General features: G+C 48.4%; 1 protein-coding gene across 35 annotated transcripts in view; it reads right to left on the bottom strand.

Moving 5' to 3' along the window:
- The window catches only part of Cacna1c (calcium voltage-gated channel subunit alpha1 C), a 699,954-nt gene that overhangs the window by 32,875 nt on the left and 653,063 nt on the right, over positions 1–14,016 (bottom strand). For 15 of the 35 annotated variants that reach the window (XM_058584160.1, XM_046459854.2, XM_058584169.1 and 12 more), the window contains 4 exons: positions 10,570–10,602; positions 7,253–7,381; positions 4,948–5,013; positions 3,823–3,914 (listed from right to left, as the gene is read on the bottom strand). In XM_058584160.1, coding sequence (XP_058440143.1) covers positions 3,823–3,914; positions 4,948–5,013; positions 7,253–7,381; positions 10,570–10,602 — 320 coding nt within the window. Of the gene's footprint in view, positions 1–3,822; positions 3,915–4,947; positions 5,014–7,252; positions 7,382–10,569; positions 10,675–14,016 lie in introns of all 35 variants that reach the window. The other 20 variants (XM_058584157.1, XM_058584159.1, XM_058584172.1 and 17 more) reach the window with 2 other exon arrangements.

The following is a 14,016-nucleotide window of genomic DNA, read 5'->3' as shown; positions in this document are numbered from 1 at the left end:
ACACATTATTCCATTAGCTTTGAGTGTGCACCTTTGTTGAAGAGAAGTCCAAGGCCAGTTGATGCTTTGCAAATCAATCTTTTTCTTCTTCAGCAACACCATTCACTGGAGAGACTGTTTTTTCTCCATTGTGTGATCTTGGCACCTTTGTCAAAAATCAATTGACCATAAACGTTGGGTTTATTTCTGGGATCTCTGTCCTGTTCCATTTGTCAATTTTCCATTTGTCTGTTTCTATGCATCTGTTTTTATGTGTATGTTTTTAAACTATCAGGCTGTTTTGATTACTATAGGTTTTTTAATGGATTTGAAGTCAGATAGTGTGATACCTCCAGGTGTGTGTGTGTGTGTGTGTGTGTGAGTGTGTGTGTGTGTGTGTGTTTCCCTCCAGATTGCTGTGGCTATTCAGGGTCATTGGTGGTTTCATAAACATTTTGTTTCTATTTCTGTGAAAAATGACATTGGCAATTTGGTAGGGATTGCACTGAATTTATAGATTGCATTGGGCAGTATGAACATTTTAACAATATTAAATCTTTTAATCCATGCACATGGGATACCTTTCCATTAATTTGTGTTGCCAACTATTTTTTTCATCAGTGTTTTATAGTTTTCAGTATACAGATCTTTCATCTTCTTGGTTAAGTTTATTTTTATTTCTACATGCTATAGTGAATGGCATTGGTTTCTTAATTTTTTTTACAGATAGTGTGCTGCTAGTGCAAAGAAATGCACTAATGATTTTTGTGTGCTGATTTTGTAGCCTGAAATTTTACTGAATTTATTTATCAGTTCTAACAGTTTTTTTAATGTTCATTTTTTAGTTGTAGTTGGACACAATATCTTTATTTTATTTATTTATTTTTATGTGGTGCTGAGGATTGAACCCAGGGCCTTGTACGTGCTAGGCAAGCACTCTACTGCTGAGCCACAACTCCAGGCCACAGTTTTGTTTTTGTTTTCTTTCTTTTTGGTGTGGAATCTTTAGGGTTTTCTGTACAAGATCATGTTATCAGCAAAGGGATAATTTCACTTCTTCCTTTCCTACTTGGATGTCTGAGAGTGGGCACCCTTTCCTTGTTTCTGAGTATTGAGCATAATGTTAACTGTGGACTTTACATACATGGTATTTATTGTATTGAGGTACCTTGCTTCTATGCCTGATTGATTGAAAGGTTTTAATATGGAAGGAGGATGAATTTTGTCAAATGCTTTTTCTGCATCTATTGAGAGGATCATATAGTTTCCATCCTTCATTTTGTTAATGTGCTGTATCACATTATTGATCAGCATATGTTAAACCACCCCTGCATTCCAGGTTTAAATCCCACTTGATCATGGGGAATCATATTTTTAATGTACGGTTTAATTCAGTTGCTAGTATTTTGTTGAGGATTTTTGCATCGATGCTCACCAGGAGTATTGACTTGTAGTTTTGGTTTCTTGCAGCATCTTTTTCTCACTTTGATATCAGGCCTTGTGAAACTTCAATTTGTTGATGTTTTCCCACTTTTTAAGATTTTAAGATATTTTCTTTATTGTTGATATTCTAAAAGGTAATCATAATGTGTCTATTCTGCACTTAGAAGGCAATTTCAAACTGAAAGTTCACACTTTTATTATTTAAAGTTTTAATTGATCACATTCCTTTATTTTACTCTCTCCATTCCTTCTGGGTTTTTTGGTCTGGAATTTATATTTCAGAGACAGGATTTTTCATTTCATATTTTCTTTTTGTCCTTTAGCTATCTAAGGAGAATTCCCTGGTTAATCTTTCAGTGCATCAATTCATTCTTCTGCTGTGTCCCCTCTGCTCTACATCCTACTTTTAAAAAAAATATTTCAACCACTGTATTTTTCTCTTTTTAGTACATACTTTAGTCCCCTCCCCCCTCTTCCTGGAGATTTATCCCAGGGGTTACTTTACCTGTGAACTATATCCCCAGTCCTTTTTATTTTATTTTTAATTTTTTTTGAGACAGGATCTCATTAACTTGTTTAGGACCTCACTAAATTGATGAGATTGTCTTTGAACTTGTGATCTTCCTGCTTCAGCATCCCAAGTCACTGGGATCATAGGCATTCACCACTGTGCCCAGCTCACTTTGCTCTTTTTAATAAGGGTTGTTGTTGTTGTTGCTGCTGCTGCACTTCTTCTAATTAACAGATGGGTGATGTTCTCTAGTCTCTCTAAAGATATTAGTTATATTTATTATATTTACATTATATTTAAGATAATTATATTTATTCCTCATTCATCTGTGAATCAAGTGTGAGGCCTCTCTTTCTTGATGTTAGTTTCTCCCAAGTACTTTGGGATTATTGTTGATTTCTCTTTGGGATGGAGAACTCAGTTCATAGCTCTCTGGATGAAGTCCTCCTCCCAGGATCCTTCCTGGGGATCATGAAAGGGAGACAAGATATGTTGCAGGTAGACTGGGCAGGTGGCTTCTTTTTGAGTGTGGGTTCCCTTAGGGGAGGAGGATGCTCTGTCTCTCCAAACTCCAAAGTCCAGGGATGAAATGTCACGTGATGGTGCTTCCAGCTTGCAAGAATTAGCAAATGATCCCCAATAGAATAAGTCCCTAAGGAACCAGGGCTCCGGGACCATAGCCCCAGGTCTTTCCTGTGCCTTGCATCTGTTGACCCTGAGCCTAGAGACTCCCTGGGCTGCTCTCACTTCCCCATAGTCTCACCCTGTCTGGAGGTGTGTGCTCCTTGGCTCTTGTTCCTTTGACAGTTGAATCCAACCTGCTTTCTCCATTTAGGAATCCCTCAACATTTCTGGTTCACCTAAGGCACTCTTACATGCCAGTTTTTTTCCCCCTATCCTTAGCACTGTTACAAATTTATTCTCTAAAGAAATGTCTTCTGTCATCAAGGAAAGGAGGGGAGATGGGCCCAGGTGATCATTCTGAAATCTGTGTCCAACTCCATATTTAAATGTGGCACGGGCTTTTAAGGCTGCTGTGGAGTGGCAGTTGACCTGTGTTCTGATAGTTTATAATCTAAGGGAGGTGGTGATGTCAGACTGCTACTTAGGGAGTCCACTAGTCTGATATAATGCATTTTTGAGCAATTATGATACTTGGGTTTAGGGAATGGGTCCTGTGAGACATGGTAAAGGTGGGTTATCTGAGACCCTTGGGAAGGGGACTCCAGGGCTCACTACCTCTCCTAGTGCCACATATAGAATAGATGAGCTAGCATAGACTTTAGAAGTCATCTGGTCCAGGGATTATCATGACCTGGATGAGAAGAAGCGGGCTGCAGAACAGAGTCAATCAGGGACACTGTGGGAAACACTCCCTCCCCAGCATTCCAGAGGTGGTGGTCTTCCAGGAAATGTAGAGGCTCAAGGCTGACTTCAGTGCATATAAAAGTCAGTGCAGGTGGACGTAACCACCTAACACAGCAGATGGCACACACACTGGCATAGTGATCAACACCTATATTTGTTTTATGGGGAAACTGAGGCTCAGAGAAAGTAGATGTCCTACTCAAGGTCACAAAGCCAGCATGCTGCAAACTTGGCTTTGAACCTGTTCAGATCCCAAGCCAGGGTGCTTTCAATATTTGACTTTGGTCCTATAACGGCTTTAGATGGTTACCAGCAGGTTTCAGTGTCCAGTAGTCCAGTACTCATGGACTACTCAGTGCTCATGGAACGTTAATACAAATCACAATGAAAGGGGAGGGGTAGTGAGGGGAGCACCCACTCCATTCTTTCTCACCCTCCGAACTCACTTCACTCTTCTTTACACCTGGCCACAGGTCATCATGCAGATGTGTATGTGTGCACCTGTGTCCTTGGACACCCACCTGAAGAGCAGCAGCACAGCTTGGGGGAAGGTCTGAAAATTGTTGTTCCGGTTGATCTCTGTGGTGTCATTCAGGGCAATTTTTCCAAATACCTAGCAGAGGAAAGGAAGAGAAATTCAGTGACCTGTGAGAAGAGGACCCTAATTTCCAACACTGTTTTTCAATAGTCTCTTTAGGGGACAAAGTAACTCAAAGATTGTCCAAACTATACCCCAGAGTCTCCTGATGTGACCCGGACAGCACCTGCAGCACCCCCCCCAAGTCTTGGTCCCAATTATCCGTGGACATATGTAAGAAGAATTGTGCCCTTGGCCCTCAGCCAAGGTCCCCACAGCCAGCAGGAGCTGGGGCTGAGAGGAGTGGAGGCCGTGATCAGGACCTGCTGGGTGGGGACGCAGGGTCCACTGCCTTCCTTTGTTTGCCATTTTAGCTCCTATGTCCAAACACTCCCAATTTAGGTTATTGGATTTGGAGTGATATTGAATGGGTGATCTGGGGCTTGGACAAATTTAATTCATCCCTGAAATCAGAGGTTTCTTCTTTTTTATTTTATTTTTTCCTGCCCCTTTAAAACTATGCTTATCCTGGAAACCGGTCCCTTTTATCAGGTGTCAAGGGAGGGTTTTTCATCACAAAGGTTTGGACTACCAACCTTCAGGTCTTTCTGCACTGAGCAAGTGGGGAGCTTGCTTAAGCTCCTGGCCAGTGTGCAGTGCTGGGGAGGGGAAGGGCTGTCCCAGTCTGACTTGGGGAACTCAGCCGGAGCCCTGAGGAGGCTGAAGAACTCTGGTTTGGGGAAGGAGAAGGAGTAGTGGGCATCTGGGAAGGGGAGGCCCCAGGAACTGCTGCATGTTTGAGGAGGCACTACCTTCCTCCTGTTCTCCTTTCCCTCTGTCTTCTTCCCTCTCAGTCCTTAGTTTCTGAATGCCACTGGTTGGAGGGGAATTCTCAGGCCCATCAGACATGGGCAAAGCAGGGGGGTGCAGATCAGAGTCTTCTTGCTGTTTCTAAGAAGGGGTTGTTTTTTTCTGAGGCCAACTGCATAATTCTGAGTTTTTCCTTACCAGTTACAGAACCCAGGCCTGGGGCCCTGGTCAGGGAGTGAGGGTGGGGAGCTCTTCCTACCTGCATCCCAATGACTGCATAGATGAAGAACAGCATCACTATCAGAAGGGCCACATAGGGCAGGGCCTGGAAGGAATCATAGAGGACACCAATTAGGCCCAGGGGACAAGATCCCTTCCCAGGGAGCACTGTGTCCCCTTCTCTGCAGCCATCAGCTGCTGCCTGACTTTGGGCAGGGGGCACTTCCAAGAGCCCTACAGAAGAACTGGGCACCTAGAAGAGCCTGAGAAATGAGCATTGACTTCTCATTTTAGTTTTTTATTTGCTTTTTGTGGTGCTGGGGATGGAACCCAGGCAGGTGACGCTATAGCACAGAGATCCACCCCGGCAGGCTGCAGCACGATGGATGCTGTGCCGCACTACTGCAGTGAGCAGAGTCAGGGGGAGCTGAACCTCCTTCAATTGCGCAGGAATATTAGCATGAGGAAGGAGAGAGTGGTGGAGGATGTGCTCCCCGCTGGCCATTGACACCTGGGGAGAGGTGGAGGAGGTGGGCTGTGCCCCTCTTTATTCAGCTGACTTTTGCTCCACTAGTTGTGGGAGCAGGATTTACTGTTGTGAAAATACTTTCCAGATACCAGAGCTTGGGCAAGTTACCGAACCTCTCTGAGCTGCAGTTTCCTCATCTGAGCGTGGGAACAACAATGGCCTCTGGGGGTTTGTGGCGTTTAAATGACTTGAGGCTTACTGAGTGCTTAGTGCACTACCTCGCAGAGTCACATGCCAAAGGTTTTATTCACTCAACATATTATCTGACAACTTAATTTTCCAGAGCCTCAGCTGGGGAAAGCACTTTGGGCCTCCACACCAGTTACTTTTGTGGGATCCAAGAGCCCACATGCTTGCTCCGAAGGAAATGCGTCGCCATCGGCCACACAACACTAGATGGCGCTGCGAGCTCACTCAATGCTTTTCTCATCCAGCTGCACTGGGCTTCTCAGAGTGCCATTCCTCATGGTCACCCCAGCCTGTTGTCTCTTTCCAGCCCAGGGAAACGTTGGGGTTGGGGCTATACGGCCACCACAGCTTTTGACCCTAGGGATCAGTAACCAGGTCAGCCCCCAGTCCTGCTTCCATGAGGGCTGAGGATTCAAATCCCCAGAGAGCCGCCCCTCCCCCACCTGGGGGCTGAGCAGGGCCGTGTGGGGAGCTGCAGCTCCTTGTTAGGTGGGGAGTCAGCTTGGGCTGGGGCTGGAGGAGCACTGGCTCCCAGAGTGTGACCAGGCTGAGGCCTTGACTGCTGGACCAGCAGATGGTTTCTGTCCCTGCCTGGAGGGGACTGCCTTTGGGAGGGGCCTCCAGAGCAGGGAAGCAGGGGCCCTAGAGTATCTATCCTCTGGCCAGCCCCAGGCCCCTTACTTCCTGTGACAGCTCTGGCTCCAACCACAGCAGGAGACACACCTGGACCAGAGACCAACTCTATGCCCTATCTGAGGCCTGGACTGGCCAGGGCAGGGGACATGGAGATTGTTCTTTAGAGATGATGATTCTCCATCCTGGGGACTCTGAGAGTGGCACTTCCACAGGAGGAGAGAGGCCTGCCTTCTGCGCGGGGCCAGGGGAGCAGTAGGGGCTGCTGCCGTCATCTCCAAGGAATCCCAGGGACCTAACTGCTTTGCTTCTCTTTAACTTCACACTTACATAACACTCCTCAGAGCTGCCAGAGGTGACTGTGAGCCTGTTTTTACAGGTGGAAAACGATGGCTGAGAAAAGGAAATTAATTATGCAGTAGTCAGGCAATCCTGGGGCCCTATGGGGGGTCTGCTTTCCTGGAGTGGAGTGACTCCAGGGTCCCTTAGAGTTTGGCTAGGACCACAACCAGGTAGGGTCAGCAGACTTGGCTGGGAGATTCCCAAACTGCAGGAATTTGAGGGGGCCAGAGTGGTTTCAGATGAGCTAGACCCATGTTTTTCTGATATGTTCTATCCCACATAATCCCTTTGTCCAGTAAATTCTTGAGGAGAAATACATAAATGAGAGGAGAGAGAGAACCACCTCAGCCTCCCCTCTCCTCCCACCCTCTGTACCCTGCCTTCGGGGAAATGTGGGGCTCTGGGAGTTGACTTTTGAAAAACCACAGATCTAGTTTCATCCTCTCATCTCAGAAATGAGGAAAGCAAGGTGCCTGGTGGGAAGTTGCCCTCACACACATGCTGAGCAGCAGAGGAAGGGCCAGCCCCAGGCCCCTTGCTTTCTGTGACAGCTCAGGTCCAGGGAGCTCCAGGGGTGGGGGCAGGGGAGCCCCAGCTCACCCCAGGATCCCAAAGGTTGTCTCCCACTGCATTGGGAAGGTGGCCTGGTTACCTGGAAGGATTTGATGAAGGTCCACAGCAGGGTCCGGATACCCTCCCCACGGCTCAGCAGCTTGACCAAGCGCATGACCCGGAAGAGGCGGAAGAAGGTGATGGAGATGCGGGAGTTCTCCTCTGCATTCTGGAAGCCATTGGCAATAGGTGCAGTTAACACAGCAAGAGAGAGGTGGTACAGGAGGGGCTCTCTGAGAACAGTCTTTGGCTGAGGGGAGGCAGGCTGGGGTGGGTCAGCTGCACTGGACTCTTCCCTCAGGTCCTTGCTCCCTGGTCATGGGTGGGAGGCCAGTGTCCAGCTTTCTAGGTCAATAGTCAGTCATGTGGTCTCGCAGAGCCAGGCTGTGCCTAGGCCCTGAGACTGTGGTCCTGATATCCCATCCCTCTCTCTTCCCCTTCATTCCTAGTTTGTGATGCCCTGCATGGAGCAACAGAAAGCTCCAGAAGGAGCTCCCATATACTTTGGAAACTAGGCCTAGAGCTGGCTGCCCTTGGAGTTCCTGGCTCTCCTCGGACTGGCTCAGCTGAGGGTCCTACACCCTGAGTGGGACCTGGCACTCTGTGAGGAGGCTGGGTGGCAGCTGTCCCTTATGACTGCATTCAGGGGTTCTGACGGGTGGAGTGGGCTGCCCACTGAAGGGGTCTCAAGCCCTGGCTGCTCTGGACTCCAGCAGTTCTCTTGTGTCACCTCCCCCTGCTTCCCACAGCCCTTGCCCCTAGTGGCTACAGGGGAAAGGGCTGGGGAGTAGGGTGCTGCTGGTGCTGGGTGAGGGTCTGGCTTGCAGCACTTGCCTTCCTCGCAGGAAGGAAGCTGGTGAACTTCTAACTCCCCTCTTCCCTGGGGCTTCTAGGAGGCTCCACCCTGTCCAGGCTGTGGAAGACCCTGGAAGGGGTGAGGGCACAGAGGGGAGGTAGGGAGGTGTCACTTGCAGTGATCCCTGGAAAGTCTGGGTCTTGCTCTCTGAGGACCAAGGGATCTATTTAGGATGGATCATCTCCCTCCCTGGAGTCCTGGAGGGAAGGGGAAGAAGAGGGTCGGCATCGAGGCCAAGGCAAGCTGGAGTGGGTTTATGACTCTTGGGTTGCAGGGGGCTCTGCTGGCTGAGGCTCACCTTCAGCAATGGGACCTGGAGGAGCCGGAGAGTGTGGGCACATGCCTGGCCAGGGTTCCAAAGACAGGACAGACCGCCCTGCCCCCTTCTGCCTCCAGACCCAAGAACTACAAGAACTGACCTCCCGTCTTAAGCCCCCTGCCCACAGGAGCAGCAGGCTGTGCTGCAGAGCCTGGGGAGCTGGCACCTGGCCACCCTCAAGAGAGCCACTTCCCGCCTCCCAGAGCCAGTGCAGCTCACCCGGCCCTGCCAGCACCAGGAGAGAACCGGCCCTTGAGTTTCCTGTTACTGTTCCCGTTCCAGGTTCCCCTCAAGGAAGGAGGGGTCTCTGGCGGCCCACTCCACCCCCTTTCCTCTTCCCCCGACATGGCCCAAGCCTGTTTCCACTCCCTGAACACCCCACTAGCCCTTGAAAGCTCCTCAGGCCCGTCCACTCCTGACCTGGTGGGATGGCTTCAGGGACCACTCGTCTCTTACTCAGATCAGGAGACCCCTGAGGGAGCAGGGAAATTCAGAGGTAGATTTTACAGCATGCCCATTTCCACCTTGGAGGTTCTGCATAGAAACCAAGCCAGAGGGTCTCTCCTGGCTTTTGGACCCTCCAGACAGGAGAAGAGTCAACATATTTCTTAGGTTTCAAAATCAGAGCTGCCTCAGCTCCTCCTAGGGCTCCTGCTCCCTATAAGGCAGGGGGCAGACTGTGGTATTGGGGGCCTGTCACATGGGCTCCCTGAGGGCCTGGAGAGGGACCTGCAGGCAGCAGTCCTTGTGCTGTCCCTGGGCCTGCCCTTGCCTGTTTATTTTGAGGTCTTTGATGGCCTCCTCCTCTATTTCTATCACCTGTGTATATACTTGAAATTCTATTTTCTCCCCTTAGCAAGAGGTTTGTTCCCCCAGAGGAGCTCACAGAGGAGGCTTAGGGTTTTATAACCCAGCTGTCAGTTCCACTGTGTTCCAGAAAGGAGAAAAAGAAGAAAGAACAAGCTTAAGTGGGGGAACTTCAGCTGTGGGTGTCAAGAATCTGAGAAGTTGGTGCCACTGGGACAGTTGGATCTGATGAATTAAAACAAAGCCACGCAGACCCCAAACCCAAGCTCGCTGTTTGGATTCCACTGTGGCGTTCAGAGCCCACCCGAGCTGCAGCTTCCCAATGCTGCTCTAGAAGAATAAGCACATTGCCAGGGGGCAGGACAATTTCCCGTAGTAAAGGGAATGACAATGCCATGAGAAGGCAATCCAAGTGCTGAAGCCCCATGAAGCAGGGAAGGATGTCCATGGCTCAGCCTTTCCCTGGCAGCCTTTGGCCAGGTCGTCATAGGCTACAGAGGGGTCACCACCAATCCACCCAACCTCGCCTCCGGTCTGCTGACTTTCGGGATTTGAGGAATCAACCCACTGGTCTTTCTAAAATCTCACACTTAGCTCCGTTTGAAATGTGTGATGGCACCTTTTACAGGGCCGGGGGGAGGTTGTACAGGGACACTTCAAGGTCACATTGAGAGGCATCTCTACCACTTTAGCCAAAGGGGATCATGGACTCCTACATTAGGAATGGTCCAGTTGACAGAGTTTGTTTTTCTGCATCCACTTTGCTGCAGAAAAGTGGGTTTAGCCCAAATGAAACGAACGGCAGGAATTTAGAAAGATGAGAGGGGCACCATGGTTGGAGTGACTAGAAGTTCAACTGCCCTCTTAGGAACAAATGCCAGCATAAAGCTTCTGCAGCGGCCTTCCACTCAGAGCCGAGGGAGGCTGGTAGTCACGGACATGGATAGCAGGAACTCATCCTCCTCCTCTCAGCTTCTTGGCTAGACCCCCTCTCTTCTCCTCTTCCTGGAATCCTATGGCGGCTCTCGCAGGTGGTCTCTGCAAATTTCCCATGTCAGATTAAGCTTAGTCTCAGTCCTCGGGATGTTTAACAGGAAATGGCCCATGGGTCCAATTCTCTCCCAGTGGCTCATTAGATAGACAAGATCACAGGGAATTACCACCAAAAGGAGCTGGGGGAGGCAGAACACCGTTACGCGTGCAGCCTTTTCACAGTTCACACGAGCACAGGCAGAGCAAGGCACACGACAGACACGTGGTTACATGCAAGGGAGCCAGGCTGGGCTCCTGAGACTCTGGAGGTTGGAGTGGGTAAGAGTGGGGGTGCTAGAGGGTTCACAGAAGCTGGGCATGTGGTCTGGAGGGTCGGTCTTACCATAGAGGGAGAGCATTGGGTATGTTCAGCTGGCTTTAAAGAAAGGCAGACAGAGATAAGCTGTAATGAGTCTCCAACGAAGATGCCCGGTATTCTAGGTCTTGGCTAACACAGGAGAGACACAGTGGCAGGAGAGGGCACAAGGAAACAAGTGAAAGAAATACAAAAGCGTGGGCCTGGCAGGCTCGGGGACACCACCATGCATGTGTCTGTGCATCGCTGGGCCTCATGTCTAACAGGGCCCCACAAGGCTTTCGTTTCTGGCCATGAACTGAGTAACTCACACCCATGATGAGCAGATCGGTCTTCTGGACTTTGAGAATGGAGGTTGGTTTTGTTTTAGGTCAGCCTGGTACTCTAAGACCACCTCCAACGACTTCCACCTGCCTCTCTGCACTTCAGCTCCCGCCAGGCAGTGAAGGCAGGACCTGCTCGTACCCTGTGCCTGTCCTGCCCACCCCAGGTAAGCAAAGGGGCTCTTAGCCTCAGGGGAAGACTGGATTCTAGTTATCATGAAGGAAGATCCAGGAGGTGACCCTCAGCCCTCTCCCCAGCAGGGGCTGGTTCTCAAGGCAGCGGCTCAGGCAGGACCCAGCCTTGCATGGCTGTAGGTCCATAGGTGTGGAGAACCTTGGCCACTGGCATGAAATAATAAGTGTAGACTTGCTTGTTCACCTTGGAAGACCTGCACATAATTTAGGACATTATTATTAACACCCCAGGAAGCTGGGCTCTTGGGTCTGACTGCTTCCGCATTGGGCAGAAACTCAGGCGCCTGTCTCTGGGAAGATGACCCTGCTTTTTGGATCCAGCACATAGAGCTCAGCCTCTTCTGATCATAACCGTCTGAGCTCTAACTCTTTCTACAAAATCTTCAGTCTGCTCTCCATCCCCCACTCTCAGTTGGTTTCCCTTGTATTTCTGTTTTAAAGGTATAAATGAGGAAAATGTATAACAGAATTTTTGAAGGATAGAAATGTGCATAAGTAGACATTTGCCTGCAGCCTGAAAATACTTCCTTGGTAACAGATTTCTCAGCAAATTCTTTTTTAAAAAATTTCTCATAGAAAGTTGGTAAGATGTCCTTTTGTAAGGAATGGTGGTGATATAAGGTGAGGTTAGGGAAGAGGAGGCAAGGGACACTTCTCTAGTCATTTATAGAACACATTCTAAACCTCGGCTTCTGTTTTGTGAGGATTACCAGCTGCTGGGTCAGTCCTCATACCTGGAAGGAGTGGAGTCACTAGGATTTGGCTAGAGGGCTGATATTGGACATGGTGACAGATGGGCAGACAGACACACACACATACATATGCACTCATACAATAGAAATTTCTTGCAAAGCACCCAACTCCCTTTTCCTTAGGTGTGTGACAGATGATGTTCAGATCTAGGTATCTTCTGGCATCTTCCTGAGCCCCAGGCTGGTCTACTGAGTGTTCCCTGTGTTGATGGCTGAGGAGTTCTATGTTTCTGGGATCCAGTGGGATGGGAACTGGGAGGGCAGAGGGAGGGATTCTGCCCTACCTATAATGCCAGGGGATAAGGCAGAGTTCTCAGGAGGTGTGGGCTCTTGCTTCCTCTTAGATCCACCTGAAAACCAACACAGCTGCCCATTACTGCCCAAGACAATTCATAACCCTACTGCTTCACCTGGCCCAATGAGCCACTAAAACACAACACAAAACAAAACTTTCTTTAACCTCTTAAACATTCAGAATTCTTTTTTTTTAAACTTTCATCTTGCCATTTTTTTCTCCTATTGCTTTTTATTTAGGACTTTCTGGTTCCAATTAAGATCTCATATATTTTAATCGTTTTATTTCAAGATTTAAACTTTAGGTGTAATCACCTTGGTTATAGTCTATTATATTCATAAGTACTAGTTTGATAATCCTTATGAGTGTCTCTGTAATAGCAGATAAGAAGAGTCGGGAGGAGCTTTGGGTAGCTGAGAGGAAGGCTCTTGAAGACCTCTCTGTTAGCTTCTGCAGCCTAAGTAATGACAACTTTCCAAAGAGCCTCACTTTGGAAGAGTCTAGAAACTCATGGATTAACATTAAAGCCAGGCCCTTCAGAGGACTTTTGACTTGCTGGAGCTGTGTTGCCTTTAACATCTCACACAAACTTTTTACAAGATCCATGGTCTCAAAAATAAAGAGCCATTCGTAGTCACTCAGAAAGCAATCACTGAGTGAGTTCTATGTGGGAACAGTGAAGAAGCCTAAGATAGCCCTTGTCCTCCGAGAACTCTCAGCTGCTCATACCCAGGCAGACAGGCAGGACACTTCCTAGATGATCCTACAGTCATTTGAATCTTTGGTGACTGCCCAGCTGCAAGTGGAGTTCCTTGATGAACTGAAGGGGACCTTGGACTCACTGGCCCTGGGCATTTGTGTGTCCCAAGCTTAGCCCAGAGACATGTTTGAACTGTTTGCCACTGTCTTCGTGAGTACCTGGTATGTGCTCTGAGAAGCTACCTAGCAGGAGTTCTGCTTTGGAATCTACTTTCACCTCACTCTACAGCCTGGAATTCTTGTGCATCAGTCTCTAATCCCCTCCCAGATTTCCTCTCCATTCTTATGAGTCAGTTTATAGTTTCTCTGTCAGTGGTCTTCCTAGGGAAGAAAGGGGTGGTAAGATTCCCAAATACTTGCCTCATATGCTTGCAGACCCTTCCAGCATCCCCTTTCTACCAGGAGCCAACAGAACTGTTTTCCCAGCCTAAACATTCTGGCTGATTTTAATATGGCACTGTCTCCACTAATGGAAGGCAAGCAATAAAGTTCTGAGCAGCCAATTTGTTCAGCTTTGTTTTCCAATGATCTGGTAATTTAGGATTTCAAGATATTGGGGCAATTAATTTAATCTGTTCATGCAATCTGTATAAATGGAATGAGATAATTCTTTCATAGTGGGGCATTTTCAGAGTCCCCATGAGTGGTTCCAGGCTCAGGGCAAACAGAAAGCAAAAGCCATTACCACATTTTAATATCCTCATGCCAACTGCCTTGGTTTGGTGTAACTGGCAGTGGTGATGGAATGGCCCTGGGTTGCTCACGGGAGATCTTCCCTGGAAAAACTTTTCTGAATTGAGTTCAGGGTCATATTAGAAGCATCACCTCAGTAGATGAAGTCTTTGTTTCTGGAATTTTCCACTGTTCCTTGTCATTGGGCACAAGCTCTAGACCTCACCATGGAGGCTGAGGGATAAAGCCCGGGGAATGCCAGAGGCCAGGGAGACATATTCTCCTAGGTGGAGGGGATTTTCCCAGGAGGATGGTGTGAAGATCCATGGAATTGTTTCCCAGTTGTCACATCACACCCTCTGGAGAGTTAAAAGGTAGTTGAAAAGTAGCTTTTCATCATATAAAAAAGTTTTAAAAATATTTTTAAAGCATAGCCAGGCGGTAAGGATTACTAGGAATTCAGGGTGGGGCAGCAGGT

This window comes from Marmota monax, unplaced genomic scaffold, assembly GCF_021218885.2.
Source record: "Marmota monax isolate L192 unplaced genomic scaffold, Marmota_monax_Labrador192_F-V1.1 WCK01_AAM20220418_F8-fsc00163, whole genome shotgun sequence".
Lineage (NCBI taxonomy): Eukaryota > Metazoa > Chordata > Mammalia > Rodentia > Sciuridae > Marmota > Marmota monax.
The sequence above is the reverse complement of the archived record's forward strand: the minus strand, read 5'-3'. Positions and strand labels throughout refer to the sequence as shown.